The sequence below is a fragment of the Ursus arctos genome, unplaced genomic scaffold (genome assembly GCF_023065955.2).
Source record: "Ursus arctos isolate Adak ecotype North America unplaced genomic scaffold, UrsArc2.0 scaffold_20, whole genome shotgun sequence".
Taxonomy (NCBI): domain Eukaryota; kingdom Metazoa; phylum Chordata; class Mammalia; order Carnivora; family Ursidae; genus Ursus; species Ursus arctos.
In genome coordinates, this window is record NW_026622875.1 from 27,757,697 (window position 1) to 27,782,056 (window position 24,360).

General features: G+C 40.3%; 1 protein-coding gene and 1 long non-coding RNA gene across 11 annotated transcripts in view; one reads left to right on the forward strand and one right to left on the reverse strand.

The window, feature by feature from the left end:
* LOC113253957 (uncharacterized) overlaps window positions 1-1,791 on the reverse strand; it is a 96,831-nt gene extending 95,040 nt beyond the window's left edge. For 3 of the 7 annotated variants that reach the window (XR_008960667.1, XR_008960666.1, XR_008960668.1), the window contains exon 1: window positions 676-960. This is a non-coding gene — a long non-coding RNA (uncharacterized LOC113253957). Of the gene's footprint in view, window positions 1-675 lie in introns of all 7 variants that reach the window. The other 4 variants (XR_008960665.1, XR_008960664.1, XR_007189130.2 and 1 more) reach the window with 4 other exon arrangements.
* Window positions 1,792-2,050: 259 nt separating this feature from the next.
* The window catches only part of RYK (receptor like tyrosine kinase), a 93,968-nt gene continuing 71,658 nt past the window's right edge, over window positions 2,051-24,360 (forward strand). For all 4 annotated transcript variants that reach the window (XR_008960662.1, XR_008960663.1, XM_026497062.4 and 1 more), the window contains exon 1: window positions 2,051-2,294. Coding sequence is in view for 2 of the 4 variants with exons in the window: in XM_026497062.4 (XP_026352847.1) it covers window positions 2,066-2,294 (229 nt within the window). In the remaining 2 variants the exon portion in view is untranslated. The remainder of the gene's footprint in view (window positions 2,295-24,360) is intronic.

Sequence of the window (24,360 nt, forward strand, 5' to 3'; positions counted from 1 at the left end):
GATGAAAATGCACAATGAACGTGCGTTTATCACCCGTCCTCAAGGAAGCACCTTGCTTACCCCTGTGTGCTAGTGCCAAGCATGATGCCCTGAGCTCAGCTCTGGGCCAGGCATGGTGCTGTACTGAATGAAGTTCTTGAGCGTCTCTGGTTTGAATAGTTTGGAGGTAACTGGTGATTAAACTTTTCAGGAACCGGTCATTATAGGGAAGGGATTCATTATAATTGTAATAACAATAACAATGGGTCTGACACTCTGCCTGGGCGTTTTACTCCCATCTTCTCCAATTAAATCCTGTGAAAGGCCCATGAGTCTGGCATTAACACCCCTATTTTATGAATGAGGAAACCGAGGCTTGGGGTTTAATTTCCCACCATTAACAAGTACCACAGCCCAGCCAGGCCTGACTGACCGCTCTGCTGTGTTTACATCACCGACTACGTCAAGAAGTCACTGATAGGAGATTGCCTTGAAGGCAGGAGCTTCCTCACTTGGGGACTGGGAGCCATATTGAAAACTGCAGGGAATATGCCATCCTTTAAAAAAAAAGCACCTCCCGTCTGAATTGAGAGCCCTGTTCACACCGCACATTTCCAGCCCCAAGCTCTTCTGCCAGAGCGCTGGTCCCCTAATAGATAGTAGCGGCTGCCCCCAACATAAGGAGTTTTTGCTGACCTTTGTGGTGGAGCACTTTTCCTCAGCTCTCATCTTCTTCTCAGCCTCCTCCCGTAGGATGATGGACACAACTCCGGGGCTGAAGCTTGACACATCGAGGCTAGCCTATCTCTAAATGGAATCCATTGCTCTCACTAGAGAAGGGGAAAATAAAAGTTGAGGACTTCCCGCCTCATCAGTCGCTCTCTTCCCCCACCCTCCCCGGAGGATAAAAATAGCCGCCTCCCGCGGCCTCCCAGCGGGAGCAGCAACTGCGCACGGAAACCCGGCCTGCCCCGCAGCAGCTGCGCAGTGAGGCGCGGGGTCGGCGGGCGGCCAGGGTCAGAGCGCGGACCCTCCCGCAGAGCCGAGGTGAACTGCGGGGAGGGGACGCTTGGAAGTCTCAACCGAGAGAGGGGGCACTTGGAGCAAGTTTGAGCGCGATGGTGGGTGCTCACATAAATGCACCCGAGACCCGGAGGTCCGCGCACGGGCTCGTTCGAGGTGTAGGCACGATTCTTAACCTCTTCAGGGGGCCGGGACTCGCTAGAACAAATGATGAAACGTACACAGCACTTCTCTGTGTGCCCAAGCGCACACTGAGAAACACAGACACACACTTCTGCACACCACAGGTTAACAACCCCAGATGAGGGTTGACAATGGGGACGCAGAACGATAATAAAAAATAAAATTTCGTAACGTGTAAGGATAAGGTTACTAAAGTTTGCTGAGCAGGATTTTTTGGAGAATAAATGCATACAGTATTTATCCATGGGAAGTGACACAGAAATGTTAATGTTGACCTCCGATGGTGGGATAAAAGGTGCTTTCTATTTTCCACCATTTTCTCAGTAAGAAAAAGCAGGTTTCTCTTTTGCTACCAGAGCGGCCGCATCCAGGCATTATCCTGGACCTGGGGAGCCCACTCCGGGGCAGCCGCAGCCCGGGCCTGCCTGCCTGGACTCTGTGTCGCGGCGAGCGGGAGAGTTACAGACAAGAGACAAGCTAACATCAGGATGGTGACAACGTGGGACGGGGACGGGCTCCTTTTAAAGGGTGCCCAGGGAGCCCTCAGCTGACCACAGCACTTGAAAACCAAAGCGCTCCCAGCCCCGCAGCCGCCAGCACGGAGCGGACGGTGCGTGCGTGCGCGATCCCGGGACGGCGGCGGCGCGCACGGGCGCGCCTCCGCGTCCAGCCCCCTGCAGTGGACGATGCCGCCGAGAGGGCGGCGGCGGCGGCGCGCTCCGGCGGTCTGAAGCGGCGTCCGGCTGCCACGGGCCGGCGGCGCGATGAGCTGGGCGGCCGCCCCCGGCTCGGGGCTGTGAGGGGCTCGGGGCCGGGGGTGGGTGGCGGCGGCCCGGCGGGCGGCCAGCGCTCCTCCTCGGCGGCGGCGGCGGCGGCGGCCATGCGCGGGGCGGCGCGGCCAGGGCCGCGGGGCTGGGGCCGCCTCCCCGGGACCCGCGGCCTCAGGGCCCCGCCGCCGCCGCTGCTGCTCCTGCTCGCGCTGCTGCCTCTGCTATCCGCGCCCGACGCCGCCGCCGCCCCAGCCCAGCGGCCTCCCGTACTGTCGCCGGCGGCCGCGGGGCCCAGCGTGAGCCTCTACCTGAGCGAGGACGAGGTGCGCCGGCTCATCGGTGAGTGGGGCCGTCTGCGTCGGGGTGGGCAGGTCGGGCCCGACCCCGGCTGCTTCCGGCCGCCCGCGGCCCAGTCGGAGAGCGGGGGACCGCGGCCAGGTCGAGTCCCAGTGCCCGGGGTCGTCTCGGGGCCCCGGCCTTTGCCTGCCTTGCTGGCCGGGAGGTGTGGTCCCTGCCCGGCCCCCGCCTCGGGTCAGCCTTCCGGCCTACCCCCTAAGTCCTCGCTGTCCCGCCGTGAAAGACCGGGGATCCACCCCATTCCGCCTACCCCACTGCCTCTTCGGTTTTCGCCCTATTCCCTATTCATAGCTTCCAAACTTTTCTTCCCTGATGCACCAAGTTTCTTTGACCCATCCTAGGCGTGTCATTGTAGGGCCCTGGATTTTGGATATCTCGAAGTCCATGTTTTATTTCGACCAGACCTGGCTGTGGTTTTGATGCCCCAGTAGAGGCCACAATACTGTGGTCTTACTTTCTGGTTATCATACTTCTTTTTAAAAATGAGGTGGGGGGGGGAGGGAGAGGTTAGAAGAGCACTGCATGTTCGTGGCAGCCTCCAAATCTTGTGACGTTTAAGCATATTTTTAAACGGGGAGTGAATCTCTGGGTAGCAGACCTGTTAGCTTCTTCAGTATCATTTTGGTTCTTGTCTTGGATGTGTTGGACTGTGGACTGATCTGTATTTCAGGGCCACTCTTTTACTCTGAATACCTTGTAGGAAAAGGAGAACTTAGCTTTGGGTCAGTTCTGTTCCACCTAATTAGCTTTGTCGTTTGGGGAATTAATTTGAAAAATAATGGTGTTTTTGTGCTGAGACTGTGGATTCTGGAAATGAGCCCTTAGAGGAAGGTTTGATAAAAATGGCCCCAAATGGGAAGTCTTTGGTAGTTAAGGATGCCTAGACATTCTTTGTGTGTTAGACTTTTTTGTGTATTGTGGCACAAAATAACATTTCCCCCCTCTTTATTTAATCTCAGGTTTGTGGTATATCTGAGTGATAGGGGGGAATTATTTTTTTAATCATCCATTATCTATCAGTTTTATTTTTATTTTTTTAAATTTGTAAGACTTTCTTGAAGTGGACTCAATGTTGAAACGGTATTGCTTTTAGCAGTCTGTTTAGACATTGTTACATATATGGGTTTGTAGTCTTTAATCAAACAAGAATGCTGTGTTTTTGTAATGTCCTGTCCTTCTTAATCCTCTTTTTGGTCTAGTTGAATTAGCTAAATTTAGTTGAGATTAATTAAAACTGCCAATTAGGTTAGTACTTGGAGCATAAGACTAAGGTTTAGGAAAAATAATGAAAGCTTACAAATGGACTCATATCACATAATTATTTTTAAAATATTAATGCATTCTGTATGGTTTTTAAAGGTTTTTTGGTTAAAAGCTTGCGTATAATTTGTGACTTTGTTTACATGTAAGAGTACATGTTAGAAACCAGCCAGGTGGGGGTAGGGGATAAGGAACAACCAGAGGCTGACAGTGATTGAGTGCCTGCCACTTACCGGCCCCTACATGTTTTACACACATCATTTCCTCTAATTTTCTTGTGACCCAGTTAAATAGATACCATTACTCCCATTTTAGAGTTGAAGAAATTGAGGCTTTAACCTTTTCAAGGTCACACAATTTATAATCATTAAAAAAAATTAAACATAGTGTTGACATAGGCGACAAAGTTTTATTAAATTTAATAAAGATATCATTTATATAGAAGTTTCGTTATGGCATGGTGGGAAAAAAGTCATTGCTAATTAATACTTGAAATAATGTATATGTATTTGTCCCCTGACTGATGAGCCTCCAGCTTTATGCCCATTGGGAGGCTGGGAGGGAGGATCCCTCTACTGATCATCAACCTCTGGGGCAAGAGGGACCAACAGTGGTATTTTTTCTAATGCAAATAGAATTGACCTGTTAAATTTTGACTCTCTTTGCCAGATCTAGGTTCATCTCCCTCATCCACTCTACCTTTAAAGTATTCATTCCTTGGCTGCTTCTGGGTGGGGAAGAACGAGTGGGTAAGACTCAGATGTGTACCAGGCATCTTGAGTTCTCAGACTGCAGTTTCTCACAGAAAGTCTTATGGTGTTTAAGACTACTTGAAATAATAGTTCGTGCTATATTTTTGTATCATTATGGGTTAAATGCCTCTGAAAGCTGACTTGGGAAACTAATCATCATTTTATAATATTTGTAAGACAATGAGTTTGGAATTCCAAGTAAGAAACTTAAAAGTGAACTTGATAGTGACAACTTTATAAATTGAACTAATTGCCTTTGTTATGAGAGTAAGTTGTTGTTTCAATCCAATTAATACGTTTAAAAGTCACAGTTTAAAAATCAAATAGTGCTAAAAGGCTTAACATAAAACACAGCAGTGTCCTACCCTTGGCCTTTTTATCCTTCAGGTCCTACTTTCCAGTGGAAGCTACCATCTCATACTTGTTCTATTTATTTATTTTCCTGTTCTTTACTTGCATATTTTGAAATTAATAGAATAAACATTCAGTTTCCTAGTATCATAATTGAGCACTTGCCCTGTTCTCTGCCCCAGTTCTTCGGTACAGCTAAATAACAATTTTTGGTAAAACCAATAATCAGTATTTACATTATTGCATATATATTTATTGCTCACTTCTGAGTTAAATAGTGATGCCAGATTATGGCTTTTTTTCTATATTTTTATGTTTTCCCTAGAGCAAATAATTGCCTTCAACTTTTTGATTTTTTTTTCATATATCTATGACTGCATTCCTCAGATACCCCAAGAAAAATATGTTCAGTGCCTTTTGATATTTTTTTCCAGGTAGCACAAATCATCTCTCAGTTCTACTTGGTTTCCTCTTAGAGACTCCCTGGTTGGGAGCCTTCCATCCTCTTGTTCCAGTCTAACAGTAGGATTGTTTTTCTTGTGATTTCTGTTCCCTTCTCTCCTGCCTTAGAGCCTGTTTCCTGGATCACTTGTTTTCTTTTTCTTGGTTTGCTTCGTTCTGCTAAAGGGTATCCTCAGTAGCTTCCTAAGTAGGGATGCATAGGAGATAAATTATTTGAGGCCTTGTATGTCTTAAGGTGTCTACCCTAGATGCTTTATAGGTGATTTATAGGTCCTTTATAGATGGTTTGGCTACATTTAGAATAGTAGGCTGAAAAAAAATATATTTTTTCCCCATAATTTTGATGGCATTTTCACACTGTTTCTGGATTTAAGGCTTTCTGATGAAAAAATTCAAAGCCATCTGATTTTTGTTTTTATTTTTCTGTTTTTATTGAAGCTCAGGGTCTTTTTCTCTGGCATTCTGAAATTTATTTTTTAAAAGGTTTTATTTATTTATTTAGTTAGTTAGTTATTTGAGAGAGAGAGGGAGATCCCAGAGGGAGAGGGAGAAGCAGACTCCCTGCTCAGCAGAGAGCCCAACAAGGCTCAATCCCGCGATTCTGAGATCATGACCTGAGCTGAAGGCAGACGCTTAACTGACTGAGCCACCCAGGCATCCCCTGGCATTATGAAATTATATAAGCTTTTGTGTGGGTCCTTTGTTCACCTGTTGGCTCTCGTTTTAGTAGGCCCTTTGGATCTAAGACTCATATTCTTCAGTTTTCAAAAATGTCTGTTACTTTGATAATTTCCTACCCTTTGTTTTTATTTTTCTTTCTGAGACATCTATTGGTTTGATTATTGAATCTCCTGGAATTGATCTTCAGATACTCTTAATTTATGTTGCCTCTTGTTTATATCTTTGTTTGTGGAGGTGGAAAGTGTGTGTGGGTGGGAATCTTCTCAATTTTGTCTTCTAAACTTTTATTTTAAAAATTTTAATGATGTTTTTAAGTTTCAGAAGCTCTTTTTGTTCTCTGTTTTCATTTCATTTAATTTCATTTTCTGTTTCCATTTTATTCTTCATAGATATATTATCTTTGATGTATTTGTATATGTATTTTTCATTTTTTCCATATGTTTAATGTTTTTAATATTTCTTCTGCTTCCTCCAGTGTGCTTGTTCATTTCAGGGTACTTTTTATGGTTGTTTAGATCACAAACACCTGGTCATCCTTGGCTGTCCACAATTAAGAGTAAGATGCTGGAAGGTTGATTAGGAGAGAATGTGTGCTGGTGGTCTAGTGACTTCCTTTGGAGTACAGGTAGAGTTTTCATTGCACATCCACTCCACATAGCAGCACCTTCACATCTTCTTTGAGAACAGTCAGTGTCTGCAGAGAAGACCGTCAAATAGCCTGCCTCTGATGTGTTTGGTAATACACTGACTGCCTGGGTTTGGGTTATCTGGTTGAGGTGGGATGGAATGGGGATAAAGGCCACCGTTCAAGCTGTAGACTTTGACTTCTCTTTACAGTTCTCCTGCCCCTGTGGTTCAGTTTCTTCAGAAAAACTTAGGGTCTCCTGCTGGATCTGGGGGCCCACCCCTTTTAGAGTTTCCCCCTTTGTCAAGCCTGAGCCTCAGGCTGGTCTTTGGTGCCTCAGGGGTCCTGAGGAACAGTGACCACTTCTTCATCTGGCTCCCCTCTTGGAAAAGTTTATCGAAATGTATGTCGTGTTGTTGTCTTCTTTCCCTTTCTGTTTCTTTGTGGTTTAATGTCTTTGTGATTTCATTAGTATCATTCAGAGGAGTTCAGGTTGAAATGGGGATAAAGGCCAGTGGTCATTCCAGAATATGTAAATGACAGTTAAGGTTGGGCTTTGACTATTGAAGAGCTGTTGATGTGTAACAGGTTTTTTTGGTTTTTTTTTTGTAATAATATTTAGAAGAGTAGTAGTTGCCACTTTTTAGAATGATGCTGACATGTAGCAGTCTTTTGCCTTTGTCAGGCACAAAGGTAATTCCTGTTTCAAGTATATACTGTTATTTCCATTTTATAGGATAAGAAAACAGACTTGGGCAGTTCCTTGGTTGTGGGGCATATAGTCCTGATGGAAGTCTGCCTGTACAGAAACTCGAAAAGCCTCAGGAGCTTTTACTCTGCATGTGGCATCGCTGCGTCCCCAAGCCCAGTTTCATTGTTCTCATTTACTCTTCTTAACAGGCTGCATTGTAGACACTCATTTCCCCATTTTTACTGATGAGGACTTTGATTTAGGGTCCTTTGGGCAGTGAGTAAAAGGTCCAGTCTTGATTCGGTCTTGCTTGAATCCAGAATCCATCTTGCCTCTTTGTCAGCTCTGGAGGAGCTGTGATTAACCAAAAACACTCAAGAAGTAGAATCTGAAAGCCTGCTACCACATGTTTGTGCTCTTGACTATTATCTGCATCCTCCCGTGTTCTCTTTCTAATTGTATTAGATAATAATACATAATTCTATTATCCTAATCATAATTCTAATAGAATTAAGTTCCCTGGAAATCCAGGACTTGTGAAACTATTATGTGGCTGGGGCAGTGCTAGGAGTTTGCTCCTAGCAAAATGCTGAGGGGTGAGGGCTATTGTATGAACAGGTTATGGCAGCAGTGGTGGTAGTGATAGGGACTCTGTAAGGGTCAGAGGTCTTCTGAGAATAGATTCTGCCTCCCACCAATTAGAAATTCACTTTGGGTAACTTGCTATTCTGTTAAAGTAAATACCCTCTGGAAGAGTTAAGCATTGTTCACATCTTATTTAAAATCAGTTAAATATAAGTTGAGATTAATGCTCCCCAGACCAGTTTAATAAAAATTTTTGAAGCCCAACCAAGTACCATATACTGTGGTAGAAAATGATGACTCAAAATTATTAAATTCCTTTTTTTGAGGAACTGAGAATTTCGGAGGGGAGACTAACCATTATATTGAGGACCGTTACACTGAGATAAGAGTCATACTGTTGATATGACTAAGTTACTGTAGGAGTGATTACTCTTGACTCTAGAAGGGGGAAGGGGAGAGAGCCTTAGAGAGTTTAGGGAAAGTGTTCCAGGAATGGAGACATTTGAGCCCCATCTTGAGGAGGAGTTTGATGGGCAGAAAAGAGGAACAGTTCTTGCCAGGTGAGAAAACAGCATGAAAAAGCTATAGATGTACAGAAGTAGATGGGTGTGAAATCAGGAAGTAGGAAAAATCTAATGTGGATAAAATGAGAAAAATTGGCAAAGCCACGGAGTGGCAGAATATAAAGCTGGGAGGTAGGTTGAGATTGAATTAGGAATTTAATTTCATCTCGTAGGTAATGAGGAGCTGTTGAAGAATTTAGGAAAGGAGAGTGCACGAACAGGACTGGGTTACAGAAAAGATGACTTTTGGCCCCAGTGGAAAGGGGCTTGGAGAAAGACAAGGTGGATTTGGGAAATGGGACAGAGTCAGCTTGTGCTGGTAAGAGGGATCAACTAGGGTAGTTGAAGGAGTGGGATGGATTTGTGAGGACTGTGCAGGGAGTTTGGAAAAGACTTAGTGGAGGAGACTTGACAGTTAAAGAGAGGAGTCAGAGAGGACTCCAGGGTTTCAGATTTGGGGTGCTGAACTGAGGGACTCTCTCCATTTGGGAGGTGGTTGAGGGAAAGGAAAATAAGATGAGCCATGTGTTCCTCTCCTCCCAGCACCTCTCCTTCCTCTTAACTCTCAGGTCAAGCGCTTGGGGGGGAGGGCAGTGAGAGTGTCCTCCCTGCTGATGTGTCTGGCATAATCTGAGAGGTGTGGGGTGCTTGCTGGTGGAGTTGGTTAGCACCCTGAGCAGACTCTTAACCCTGGGCATTTTGGGTGGGGTGGTGGCATTGATGCAGCATTAATTTGAATCCCTGTGTTCTTCATTGGGAGAGCAAGGCTGAGGCATTGTGCAATTGTGGGTTTTGAGTTTTTTTTTCCCTTCCTCATGCTCCACGTGTGGGAGAACTCTGTCCAATTATGGCTAAACCTGTCCACTATGAGTCACATCCTGAGTTGACTAGTCAGTTCTGAAGGTGCTGCCTAAAATACTGTTTGGATTTTAAGGGTCACTTTAGAAACAAATGAAATCTGAGGGTATTTTTTTTTGAGCATCCTGAATTGTGAAGTTTCATAGCATTACTTTTGTGGTTTTAATGCAGTTATGCCAGTGTTGTGAAAAAACTTGCCAGCTATACACAACAAAACAAAAAACAAAATAAAACAAAAACTCGGACATGAAACAAAGCATTTAGGTACTCTGAAATTATATTACACTTAAAAGTGCTTTTTTTGTGTCATCCTTGTTGGTGCAAATCAAGTACAGTATTTTCTGATTAAAATGTTATTAAACAACTTTCATTTATGTGGGACCTCTTAAGATATGATGTGCCAAAACAAGTGTGTGTATATTGCTGAGTTACCTAATAAATACTTAGTGAACGGTTCTTTTTACTGTGCAAGTGTTACTGCTGAGTGGTAGAATATTTCTGAAAAGTAATTTCATAGGTCTCATGCTTGTATATGAGATAAGTATGTTATGTCTTATTTATAAATAAATATGTTTTTATATAAATATGTGTGCTTTAGTATACCTCTTGCTATATGCTAAGTACTTCACATGTGTTCTTTTTTTGTTATATCAACCATATAAAGTAGGTGGCATTGACATTTTTTTTTTAATAGATAAAGCTGAGGCTCTGGGAAATTACAGAATTCACGGGAGGTCACGGAAATGTCTGGGGCTTTGTGACTCCAGAGTGCATACTTTTTTCTCTGTGCAGCCTCTGAAGGTTAACCGTTTACTTAGTCTTTAACCGGAATAATCTGAGGGGCTTTAAACAAAATATGGATTCCTGAACCTATCCTGAGCAATTTATTTAGGAGATCAGAGATGGGGCCCAACTCATGAACTTTTGAATGCCATGTTTCATTGATTATAAGATGTACAGTTTTCCCACCTTTGAACATCTCTGAAATTGAAACCACTTTACAACCAATGGTGAGTCATCAGTTAATTGACAGTTCTTTTTTATCTTTCTTAGTGGCACGAAAAATAATGGTGCAGTTTAGATTAAATGAAATATGGTCTTGTAAAAGGATTGCCACCTTTCCTTTTTTTAGGGGGTGGGGGAGATACCTCTCACAACTCTCTTTCAGAGTTGTAAAATTCACTGGTGATATTTATTATTTGCTTGTGGTAATGCTGTGTAGTAATGTCCTTGCAAGGAAAGCGAATGATGGCAGTGAGATATTACCATTAGGTTTATAAGCCATAGTAACTCATTTATCACCTGGGAAGTTGCTAGTAAAAGAAATATCAGTTGTTCTCAACCTTATTTTGTGAAAGTCTTCTGGCCTTTCCCTAGACAAAGGCATGGCTATCCAACCATATTAAGTTTTGTGTACTGTGCTGACTTAGACTTTGGGGGCTTTGTAGGGACCTCTGATGAAACCTTATAGTTGCATCTTGTGTCCCACAAAAGCTGGTCTGGAAGGGGGCATATTACCTTCTGTATTTCATCCTGGTATTCCCTGACCTCCTACCTGAATTTTTAAAGATTTGCATACATTAAGGATCACTTAATTGTGTTATATGAGTTTTGACAGATGTATAGTGTCATGTATCCACCATCGTATCATACAGAATAAGTTTACCATCCCCCCAAAATTCCGATTTATTTTAAATAAGTTTGCTTTTAAAAATGTATTTATTATGGAAAAGTTCAAACATTCAGAAATAGAATAATATAATGAACCTATGTGTAGCCATCATCCAGCTTCAATAATTATCAACTAATGGCCTTTTTTTGGGGGGGGGGTGTCTATATCTCTCCACTCCCCAATCTACTCTTTTGCCCTCACTGTCCTGATTCCCCACTTGGATTATTTGAGGCAAACTCAGACACATAATTTTGTAAAAACTTTTTCGTATGTATCTCTAAAAGATAGGGACCTAAAAATTTATAATAACTATTATCACACCTAAGAAATTAACAGTTCATAAATATCAAGTATCTATGCTGTTCAAATCTTTCTGATGTACAGATAAATGTTTATATGGAGACTCTTGCCTGCCACCTCTTTCCTCTTTTATCCTTCTTCACCTCCCATGTGTTTAGCTCCTCTGTTGCCAAGCTCTTTCTCATCCTAGGATCTGCATTTGATGGTTGCTTTGTCTCACATACTTTCCCCAGATCTTTACAGGACTGGAGACTTACAGATCTCAACTTAAAATGTCACTGCCTCAGAAAGCCTTGCCTTCCTAGGGTTGACCCCCCAGTGCCACTCTGTTCTTATCACCCTGTTTTATTTTAAGCATGTGATACTTTTGTTGTTTTTGTCTCCCCCTATACGAAAGTTAGTTCTATTTGAGTAAAGACCTTTTATACCGTTCCACTCTATATCCCCAGCACTTAAAAACAATACCTGGCATGTAGTAGATGTTCAGTAAAACTTCAATGAATAAATAAGTCATATTTCTTGTAGGGGAGATTCACTATCTTATGCCATATGGGAGTCATCATTCTCTTTATCATTTCCCATTGCCTGCTGAGTTATTATCCAAGAAGGGAGTTGGGCTGGGCTTACTTATATTTATGAATGGTAGTTTAAATAAATTAGTTTTTAATACCTTATTTTCTTTGAGGTTGCCTAATTTTCCCATCTCTGTTCCTTGTACCCCTCTCTCTGGGTAAGGTGTCCTCCATCTTGGCTTCCATAGCTCTGCACTCTGTACAAACAAATCAATATCACTATACCCATCACATTCTGTCTTTCCCATATACTGCACTAAGGCCACCCCAAGGCTTGACTAGCAACTCCCAGCAGGCTGTTGGTCTGCCGGGCAGTTGAAAGATGGAAAGTATTCAAGAGAGATTCTGGCAAAAGCCTTTTTCCAATTATTAAGACCTGAGAAGTGCAATTTCTCATCTTTTCTTCTGAAATGCTTAAGCTACTGTTAATTCTATCCAGTGCATTTTTTCATCATATGCATTGTAGTTTTCACCTCTAAAAAATTGATTTGTGTCTTTTTGTATCTTCCATGTCTCTGCTTAACTTTTGACCATGGGAAATACAGTTACAGTAGTTGTTTAAATGTTCTTGTCTAGGGGCGCCTGGGTGGCTCAGTCGTTAAAGCGTCTGCCTTCGGCTCAGGGCGTGATCCCGGCGTTCCGGGATCAAGCCCCACATCAGGCTCCTCCGCTGGGAGCCTGCTTCTTCCTCTCTCACTCCCCTGCTGTGTTCCCTCTCTCGCTGACTGTCTCTCTGTCACATAAATATATAAAATCTTTAAAAAAAAAAAATAAATGTTCTTGTCTACTAAGTCTCATGTTCTCGTCTACTAAGTCTAACATCTGTGCCGTTTCTGGATTGGTTTCAATTATTTATCACTTATTTATTTATTTTCCCTTTTTTCGTGGGGGGGGCATGCCTGGTTCATGAGCAAACGACAAGCATTGTGAATTTTACTCTGGTAGGTGCTGAATATTTTTGTATTCCTATAAATATTCTTAGGTTTTGTTCTGGGATTCAGTTAAGTTACTTGGCAGCAGTTTGATCCTTCTGATCTTGCTTTTTGGACTTGTTAGGACAGGAGCAATGCTCAGTGTAGGGCTAATTTTTCCCCACTACTGAGTTAAGACCCCTTTGTGTACTTTCTCTGGCGACCTGTGTGAATCGTGAGGTTTTCCAGTCTCGCTAGTGGGAATAGGCGATATTCCAGATCCTGTATAAGTAGGATTGTACATTTTATCCTTTCTCTGTCCTTGTGCAGCTTCCTTATCCATCCTCTGATCAGTAGTTAGCCAAAGACTGGAGGGCAACCGTCTGCAGATCTTGGAAGTTTTCAGTGCTGCTTTCTCCTCTGTGGTACTTCATCTTGCATACTCTAGCTGTCTTTGTCTTTCTGAACTCTCTTGTATGGTTCTTGGCTATCTCAGACAAGAGAGTCTGGTCCTATTATTCTATCTTGTCTAGAAGTGGAAATAGTCAAGGATTATCTTTATAATTGTTTGCATCTTTTCTAACACATTAGTTGTCAAAGGAGAGAATTTAGTCCAATTTAAAGAAAAAAGTTTTACGGTTTATATATGTGCGCATGCACATGTACACAAATGTGGGAATATAGCAGATAATGTGATGTGGCACAGTACTGAATTCTGCATTTTTGAGTTTTAATTTCACCTTATTCATATGTGTTTAATTAATGTGAGTGTTGGTTTCTTCATATATAAGATGAGATGCTTTTCAACTACAACAGGATGTCTGTTACCACTGTTGGTATAATGTATGTGAAAATGCTACATAATCCTCAAAACAATTTGTTTTAGTTATTGGTGGGAGATTTGCATGGTTTTCGATGAAAACTAAAATCACAGAATGTTTGAAAGAGAGGTCACTTAGATATTAACCTGGTTGATTGATTGTCTTTATTAGCAACACTTAAAACTCACACTCCAAACAATTATTTACTGAATGTTTACTAGGCCTTATTTTAAGGGATTAATATATTTTAATAAATAGATAATATTTTACTAAAAGAGATGAATATCCCTGCCTTCATGGAACTGACTTCTAGCAGAGAGCTAAGTGACTTGCCTGAGAAGAGAATTCATTTGGCTTTGGAACTGGACTTCACGTTAGCACTTCGCAATGCAAGTTGCTGGCAGGGAGAAGTGATGTTTGAGAGTTCTCCATTGTGCTGAGCCCCTGGACGTAAGAGTCAGCTCTAAGTTATTAATGGCCTCCATGGCTGACTGAGTTCAGAGACCATGCTCCTATTAGGAGTTGGCTATGAAGTAAGTTGAATGATGATCACGTCAAATCGTAATTTATTCCCTCTCTGTTACAGAGCTGTACCTGCAATGCGTGTTTGAGCTGGGCAGATTATTTTCTTTTTCGAACAGGACAGGAGCCAATGACAAATTATTTTCCAGAGTATCTTTTGACCAGATACTCGAACATTATAGCAGTATGACAGGGCATGCTTCATGTGTTATGCTCTAGTGCTGGAGATATGGGTTGTTTTTGTCACTTGTTTTCCTTGAATAGGATTTGGGAAGCACTTTTATCATCTCTGCAATTGTGGCACAAAGCACATCATTGGGGACATTCTTTTATGGATTTTTTTAAGGTGACAAATATGTTGATTAGACCCCAAGTCCTGTTCCTTCATCTTCTATTTTAGTGTCTAGCTCTCTTTACAATTTCTTATCCATCTACTATATAGTATTTTCAGATGGGGGAGGTGACAGTCACCATTTGAGTCATCCATTTGAAATCAAAAGTGACCTTACTCTACCTTTGATTCCACACAGGTGATATCATCACAGGTACTAGAGAGATAAACCTAAGACAGTATTTATGATGGATAGCTTTGGGCTTCCATTTTCAGAGATCATGGAATTACATTGAAAGCTACTTTCTGAAATGTAATCTCTGGAGGATAGGGGAGGAGAGATGCTCAGTAAATGGATCTTTGCACCCTGTAGCCTCCTGATCTGTTAAATCAGTGGCAACAAATAGCCACTTCAGTGGATTGTTTTTAAGTAAACTATTGATTTTGACCACATTATCGTGTTTTCTTCCTGAAGTGGCAAAGTAAGGAAAGATGCTTTGTGATTGTAGATGCCTTGCTTTTCCTTGGGAGGACCAGGATTTCCTCCCTTGAAGTTGACTCCTTAGCTATACCTCTCAGGGACCAAGAGGGTGTCCCTGCTTGCCTTTCCTTCGAGGAGGCCAGTTTTAGGCAGGAGACGAGGCCGCCTGGAGGAAGGGAGTGGAGGAAGGGGGCATATTTATTATTGTCTTCTATTGACAGGCATACCGTTTTTCTCTTCAAAGCTCAGTTTTATTCTTTTTATACTGTCTGTGTGTACATGTATATGCTCTCAATTGAGTTCTATGGAGATGCTTAAGGTTGTAGGAGAAAGACTGGAGGAAAATGGCGAATTGGTAGAGGATTACATGAAAAATCTTGTTTAATCTGTAAGATTATGGTTTAAACAGTTACAGAGATTGAAGATTTATGTACTTTTTCTTTTATAATTATGAGGAAAGGATGCCCCTTTCCTATAGTCTTAATATTTGTAAATTCCTTTTCTTATGATGTACTTAAATATTGGGTCTCAGCTAATTTTCTTAGTTATAATTTGACTATAGCTAGATTTATTAGATCCTGATGGACAAATTATTTTATTGTGTCTATTTCAGCTTATTAGTTTCCATAAACCTGGAATATTTGAAATAAGATCGCCTTATTTATTTTCTTTTAGCATTGATTAAAATACAGAGTATTTAGTGGTTTTATACATAGTAAGTGATGTTGGCTTTTTTTCCTCTGGCTCATGTACTACACTGTACTCAGATTATCTTGACTAAATAAATTTTTTACTTAAGTTTTGACTAGCATTTGGAAACTGGATGATATCATAGAATATAATAGAGGTTTGGCTGACATTTGGAAATCATAGATGATATCATAGAATAATAGATATTTGTGGCTGGGGAGGGACATTAACATCATCTGGTTTAACTCTCTTGTTTTATAGTTGAGAAAATTGATGCCTAGAGAAAGTGGTTAAATAATTGATTGCCAAAGTTCATTCAGTTACTTACTTGTAAAATCTCTGCTTTAATTCTGTTTCCGTGACATCACTTTTGTTTTCCTGCCTTAAGTGATTCCTGACGTTTTTCTTTAAAATACCATTTCCCTTAAGATTCATCTTTGATGTAGTTGATTTTTATCAACAGGCTGCCATTCATGCATCTAACATTTGAATAGCTACAAATATTCTAAGACCCCAGCCCTGCTTGTGAGGTATACAGGGTAATAGGAAAGACGGATGCGTGAACAGCTCCCTGGAATGTATTTTGCTAAGTGCTATTAAAGGTAGCTCTTTTTATAAAGGGAGGTGGTTTCCTCATTGGCACTATTCAGCTGTTGTTGTGGCCTTGAGAAACCAGTAGTTAACTTTTAAAATCATTTGGAAAATTTTTTGAACTATTGAATTATTTGAACTTGAGCTAGACAGGCCAGATCACATAGGACACAGACCTTGAATTAAAGTTTGGACTTAAGGGATGCCAGGGTGGCTCAGTCGGTTAAGCGTCTGCCTTTGGCTCAGGTCATGATTCCAGGGTCCTGGGATGGAGTCCGGCATTGGGCTCCTTGCTCAGCGGGGCGCCTGCTTCTCCCTCTGCCTGCCACTCCCCCTGCTTGTGCTCTATCTCTCTTTTTTTTTTTTTTTTTTAAAGATTTTATTTATTTATGTGACAGAGAGACAGCCAGCGAGAGAGGGAACACAGCAGGGGGAGTGGGAGAGGAAGAAGCAGGCTCATAGCGGAAGAGCCTGATGTGGGACTCGATCCCGGATCGCCAGGATCACGCCCTGAGCCGAAGGCAGACGCTTTAACGACTGCGCTACCCAGGCGCCCCGTGCTCTCTCTCTCTTTGACAAATCTTAAAAAAAAAAAAAAAAAAGTTTGGACTTAAGGTTATATAGGGAAAAATAAAATTTTCTTGATGAGAGTTGAGTTTTGGGGAACAACTTTGGTATCTTGGCTTAGAATTTGGGTTGCTTTAAAATTATGAACAAATGTCATAATTTCTTTTTTTTTTTTTAAAGATTTTATTTATTTATTCAACAGCGATAGAGACAGCCAGCGAGAGAGGGAATACAAGCAGGGGGAGTGGGAGAGGAAGAAGCAGGCTCATAGCGGAGGAGCCTGATGTGGGGCTCGATCCCATAACGCTGGGATCACGCCCTGAGCCGAAGGCAGACGCTTAACCGCTGTGCCACCCAGGCGCCCCAAATGTCATAATTTCTAATAAGAGCAACATTCCTACTTTGCTGGAATTGGCAGTGAAAAATTTAAGTCTGGTTATTGTAATCGAACAACTGAAATGTTTTTCGTTCTTTGTTAGAACAGAAAAATTATACTTATTCAAATAACAAAATGCTGTCTCTTCAGTCTATGGCTGTCCACTCTTGCTTCTGTCCACCTGCCAGCAGAGCCCCCTGTATCCCTCCACCCACTCTACTTTGCCTGCTCTGTTCTCTTTTCTGCTGGCCCTTTCACTTTATCTTGCAGGGTTACAGTTTGGTTTTGAGGTCCTCTCTGACTCTTTTCATAATCTCTTTATCTCTTCAGCTTAACTGAGACCTGATTTTCTCTTTTAAGTGATAGTTTCCTCATATTTCTTTCTAGGCACTGAAAGCCAATTTTATTATACTCCCTCCCCATTTATGGGGGCAGAGGCCAGCTCTTTCTCTTTTCTTTTTTAAAAATAATAATTTGTTGAAGTGAAATTCATATAACGTAAAACTAACCATTTAAAAGTGAACAATTCAGTGACATTTAGTACATGTACTACGTTGTGCAACCACCATTTCTTATTCCAAAACATTTCTATTGCTCCAAAGTAAAAACTCCTGACTCATTAAGCACTCTTCTTCTTCACCTCCCCGTAGCCCCTGGGAACCACCAGTTTGCATTCTCTCTCTATGGATTTATTTATTCTGGATATTTCGTATAAATGGAATCATACAATGTGAGATTTTTGTGTCTGGCTTCTTTTATTTAGCATAATGTTTTGGAGGTTCATCCACATTATAGCATGTATCAGTACTTCATTCCTTTCTGTGCCTGAATAATATTCCATTCTATGTAGATATCAAAATTCATTTATCCATTTATCTGTTGATGGACATTTGGGCTGTTTTCACATTTTTACTATTATGAATAATGCTGCTATGAACATGTATAAATGTACTTCACTAAGTGTCTTCAATTTTGGATATATACCTAGAAGTGGTATTGTGGGCTATATGGTAGTTCTATGTTTAACCTTTTTTTTTTTTTTTTTTTTTTTTTGAGTAAGCTCTGTGCCCAGCATGGATCTTGAACTCACAACCCTGAGATCAAGAGTTGCATGCTGTACTCACTGAGCCAGCCTGAGGAACCACCAAACTGTTTCTCACAGTTTGTGAGATGAACCATTTTGCATTTCCACCAGCAATGTATTAAAGTTTCAGTTCTCCACATCTTTGCTAACACTTCCTATTTCTGTTTGCTTTTTTTTTTTTTTTTAAAGATTTTATTTATTTATTTGACAGAGATAGAGACAGCCAGTGAGAGAGGGAACACAAGCAGGGGGAGTGGGAGAGGAAGAAGCAGGCTCATAGCGGAAGAGCCTGATGTGGGGCTCGATCCCAGAACGCCGGGATCACGCCCTGAGCTGAAGGCAGACGCTTAACCGCTGTGCCACCCAGGCGCCCCTGTTTTTTCTTTTTTTAACTAAAGCTTTCCCAGTGGGTGTGAAATGATACCTCATTGTGGTTTCGATCTGCATTTCCCTAATGACTAATGATGTTGAGGATCTTTTTATATGTTTGTTGGCCATTTGTGTATCTTCTTTGAAGAAATGTTTACTCAAGTCCCTTGCCTATTAATTTTGAGTTGTCTTTTTTTTGTTGTTGAGTTGCAAATCCTTTATATATTATGGATACTAGACCTTTATCAGGCACATAATTTGCAGTATTTTCCTCCATTCTGTAGGTTATCTTCACCTTCTTGATAATGTCTTTTGATGCACAGAAGTTCTAAATTTTTATGAAGCCTAGTTTATCTATTTCTGTTGCTCACGCTTTTAGTGACATATTGAAGAATCCATTGACAAATTCAAGATCATAAAGATTTACCTGTATGTTTTCTTCTAAGAGTTTTATAGTTTTAGGTCTTATATTGCTGCTGATGTGTTTTGAATTGTTTTTATGTATGGTATGAGGTAGGAGTCTAATTTCATTCTGTTGTGTGTGGTTATCTAGTTGTCCCAGCATAATCTATTGAAGAGGATGTTCCTTCCTCATTAAATGGTCTTGGCATCCTTGTAAAAAATCAGTTGGCTAGAAATATATAGGTTTATTTCTGGATTCTCAGTTCTATTCCATGGGTCTGCATGTCTGTTGTTATGTTGGTACCATACTGTTTTGGTTTCTGTGGCTTTGTGGTGAGTTTTGAAATCAGAAACTGTGAATTCTTCAGCTATTTTCTTTTTCAAGATTGTTTTGGCTGTTGGGAGCTATGTGCAATTAATTTGAGAATTTGCTTTTCCATTTCTGCAAAAAAAAAAAAAAAAGGTAGTTATAATTTTGGTAGAGTTTGTACTGGTAGATCCCTTTGGGTAGTATTACCACCTTAACAATAGTGAAAATGGGATGACTTTCCATTTATTTAGGTCTAATTTAATTTCTTTCAGCAGTGTTTTATAGTTTTCATTGTTAAGCCTTTATTCGTATTTATAGTAAGGTACTTCATTCTTTTGGATGCTCTTGTAAATGGAATTGTTTTCTTAATTTCCTTTTTTGGATTGTTTTTAAGGGACCAGTTTTTATCATGCATTACATCCTTCCTTTCCTATTTTGATTGTTTTGCCCCAAGACAGTGACTCCTCATCCTCTTCCTTTTCGATGTCAGTGATATTTACTTATATGATCTTTGACCCATTAGGGTTGTTGGAATCACCTGACTTCTATAAGATGATCCTTCATAACTTCATACCCTGACTTTTTATTTCCCTCCCTTTATCCCAAAGGATATTAAAACCTGCCCTGATTTTTTTCTCAGCTATTACTCCTTTGACCATGCTGGTGTTCTAGTTCCCAGGTCTCTTTTCCAAATAAGACACTTAACTGAAATGGCCATTTTAGACTTGGTCCACTTCGTAGCCCTTGGAACTTCCTTTTTTCTCACCAGGGCACACCAGCCTTCTTTGTCAATCACTCCCTTCTGCTGAAACTGGGCTCTGTGTCCTAGTCTCCTAAAGAGTTATATATTTCCTGGGTTTCTGCAGAGTGTCTCAATAAAGCATTACTGAATAGATTGTTTCCCTTGTTGCCTATCTAACCATTCCCCTTTGCCTACTTCACGTCTGTGGAGCCTATCACATCACTTGCAGACAAAAATAACACCTGTCATCTGCTACTCCTACTTTGAGACTGCATTTAATTGGCTATTGTCGTATTTGACAAACTAATAATTGGTAGCAATTAGAAAAGAGAGAATTATCTAGATCCCATCCTCATTTGTTTTTTTTTTTTTTTAAGATTTTATTTATTTATTTGAGAGAGAGAGAGCATGCACAAGAGAGAGCACAAGCGGTGGAGAGGGAGAAGCAGGCTGCCCATCGAGCAGGGAGCCCGATGTGGGTCCCAGGACCTGAGGCGAAGGCAGATGTTTAACCAACTAAGCCACCCAGGCACCCCTGTCTTTTACTTTTTCTTTAAAAAATTTTTTTTGTGAGGGGTGCCTGGGTGGCTCAGTCCTTTATCCCTTTATCCTTTGGGATAAAGGGAGGAAAATAAAAAGTCAGGGTATGAAGTTATGAAGGATCATCTTATAGAAGTCAGGTGATTCCAACAACCCTAATGGGTCAGTTAAACATCTCCCTTTGGCTCAGGTCGTGATCTCAGGTTCTGGGATGGAACCCTGCATCAGGCTCTTTGCTCCATGGGGAGTCTCCTTCTCCCTCTTCCTCTATTCTTGCTCTTGCTCTCTCTCAAATAAATTAAAAAAAAAATTTAAAAAAATGTTTGTGAGCATATGGTGGAGAAGGAAAGAGAAAGAGTATATTAAAAAATAAAGCATGGTGTTCTCCACAGATTTTATCTTTTCCAAAGAATCAGCTTGTTGAAAATTCTTTTTACTTTATTAATTGTAGTTTCTGATTATCAGGGTAAAAACGTACTTATTTAGGTTATTTAGAAAGTGTATAAGACCATAAAGAAGAAAAATATACATTATTTAACCATGCCATGGTAATCTTTGGTAAATAACTTTCCAATATTTTTTCCACATTCTCATTTTTTTTAATGTAGTTGAACTCCTTTTTTTTTTTTTTTTTTTTTTTAAAGATTTTACTTATTTATTGACAGAGAGAGAGAGAGGGAACACAAGCAGGGGGAGTGAGAGAGGAGGAAGCAGGCTCCCAGTGGAGCAGGGAGCCCTATGTGGGGCTTGATCCCAGGACCCTGGGATCACGCCCTGAGCCTAAGGCAGACGCTTAACAACTGAGCCAGCCAGGCGCCCCTGTAGTTGAACTCTTATGTAATGGTTAAGAATATAGGTAACTTTTTGAGGTAGAGAATACTTCGAAATTTGTAGTGTTAAGTTTTCCCTCCCTCCCTGCCTCCTTCCCTTTGCCCTGTGGTCAGATTGTGGCCTATGCACTTTCTGTTTTAAAAAACTGATTGCGCTTTTCTTATGGCTGATCACTTTTTGTAAATCTCTTACAGATGCTTTGAAAGAATTGAATTTCCTGTAAAGTGCTATCTTGATGTGTCTATATATCATATTTTAAAAAATTTTTTAAAGATTTTATTTATTTATTTGACAGAGCGAGAGAGCACAAGCAGGGGGAGCAGCAGAGGGAGAGGGAGAAGCCGGCTCCCTGCTAGTCAGGGAGCCCAACGTGGGGCTCGATCCCAGGACCCTGAGATCATGACCTGAGCTGAAGGCAGATGCTTAACCAGCTGAGTCACCCAGGCGCACCTATATCTATCATATTAATTATATATATATATATATATATATATATATATATATATGTATATATAAATTATGTACTCCACATCTAATATCAGTCATAGACTAATAGTCTTGTACCATGATTATACTTATATTGGGTTCTCTCCATATTTCTAATATTTGGGGAATGTTCTCTTTGTATTTCTAATATTTGGGGATTTTGGAACTCTTGACATTTTGATTTGGAGCTGTGAAAATTCAGGATTATAATACTTTTGTCATGAGTTATACCTCTTCTCAGTATACAATGCTTCTTTATCTCCTGTTAAAAATAAAACTGTTATTAATGTCTCAGAATGTTTTAGAGTAACTTTTGGGGGGAAGAATATATAATTGGTCTATTTTCTGAGGCCTTCTCAGAATCTGTTTTCTTTACATATGATGAACATTTGTCTGGGAGTAGAATTCCTGGCCTGCTTGCTATTCCCCTGAAAAATATTGCTTTATTGCATTCCCTGTCATGTTCAGAGTTTCCCCGTATTATTGTCATTCAGATAGTGAGCATGGGTATTCCAAGAATTTTCTTCTCATTTCAGCCCCATTGTTAGTGTTGCATGTGAAAATTCTTTGATTTTCTCTTTCCAGTTCTTAGTGCTTTGCCAGATCTTACCCTTTGGTATACCTGGGTGTTTTAAGGGAAGGTTAGAGGAAGGTGTTTTAGTCACTAGTAATGTGTCATTACTAATGCTAATATTACTATATCAAAGATGTTATCTTTGCCAATGTGTTTTTTGTTGAATTTCATTGCTTGAGGGCTTTCTCTCTAGCTCTTACTAGCCTTCATGGATCACTTTAGGCAGTAACTAGATTTTTGTTCAGTGAATTGGTGCAGATATATGTGCATTTCTTTAAACATTTTTTGAAAACCAGTTTTTTTTTCCAGTTTAACTTTCATAGGAAATTTAAGAAAAGAAAAAGAATGAAAGCATACAATAAAAAAAATCCATAATCCACCATTTATAATCAACCACTATTAATACTTATTGATATTTCCCTTCTTTTCTGAGAAATGGGGTGCCCACATTATTCATATACATATACATTTAACTTTAGTTATCTGAACATTTATTGAACACTTCTTACATGGACGATGTATTCTAGATGCCATTGTTAAAAATGTGCTGTATATGGTTTGTATCTTTCCTGTTTTTATTTTATGTTGCAGTCTAAGCAAAACCCAGTTTATTAAAATGTAACAGTGTTGTTCATGACTTCCTGGTGTTTTTTAGTCACTAAAACCTGTCCTCAAAGGGGAAGCTCAATATATCACATAGATGAACAGGGGGAGATTTGATTGAAGGGGTGTAATGGCTTGGGGTACCACCTCTTTCCTTCTCCAAAGAAATAGAAAGTCTTGAAAATTATTTTCTGTTATTGATGTACAGTATTATAGTTTATTGATTCCTGCTCTATTGCTGGTCATTTATTTTTTTTCTTCAATTTTAAATATTATTTTAATTAATATCTTTATACATAAAAAATTGTATCTATATTTGATTTCCTTAGGGTGGATTCTCAGAAGTGGAATGACTGGGACAAAGAATATAAATATTTGTAAAACTTTGATATGTATTCACAAATTGTTTGCTTGCTGTACATACCTAACATTCAGTATTACAGTTAAAGAATATAAACATTTCTGTTACAACATCAAATGCATTCCTAAGAAAAAAAAACCCTTCAGGATTGCCTGTTCACTAAAAATAATAGGACTTATGGGAAAAATAATGTTAAAGGCAGACCACTCAAGACCTCTGCAGTTTTCAAACCAAGTACTAACAAAAGCGCAATTGGTACCTTATGAGATAACTTGGACAGCCCAGTCAAACCACTTAGCACAGCTGAGGCTGCCTCAGAGGAAAGTTAAAAGATATTAAAATGTAATAGGATGGAAATCGCTGGCCTGCATGGTCTTGAGATAGTGCAGATGTAAGGAGATTTCTAAGCCAGTGGCGCTGCCTTAGAGGTGGGCACCAGAGGAAGTACAGCTTGCTGTGTTCCAGGAACTGTGTAGGCTGGCTGTGCTCCTCTGAGCGGGAAGCCCTGGGTGCAGGTGTTCATTTTTAGTTTTCTTAAAATAGGGCAGAGAGGGCTCCTGCCTGGCAGTAGCTGAGCCCGAGTGAGGGTCTTTTTCTTTTCCACAGAAAGTTATAATTTTTACTTCCTGACTCAGTTCCCTTTGGGAAAATTCAAATGTGAACCATCATAACTTTTGTGTTATAGTGGCATTGTTATTTTATTTACTAACTACTAAAAAGCTAACTGGTGTTATAGGAACCTGTCTTATGACAAAACAGACTCAAAAATTTGAATCTCATTTTAATGGTTTCTTCAAAAAAGTTAAAAATCTTTCAAACTAGGGATAACTACCTTGGTTAATAAAGAATGTCTATTTCAAAACAAATGTTTTCAAAATCTATAGTCGCAGAACATCAACTCTGTTTAAGGATCACATTAGAATTTAAATACCTTAATCTAGAGTAGTAAATTTCAGATTTCCAATTTATTTTTGTGGCCATTTGGTGTTTATAGATATGGATCACAGGACTCCATACTGTCAGTAGCTTATGGATATTAATTTATTTGTTGAGGGGAGAAGACGGGGTTTTGTAGTGACTCTCA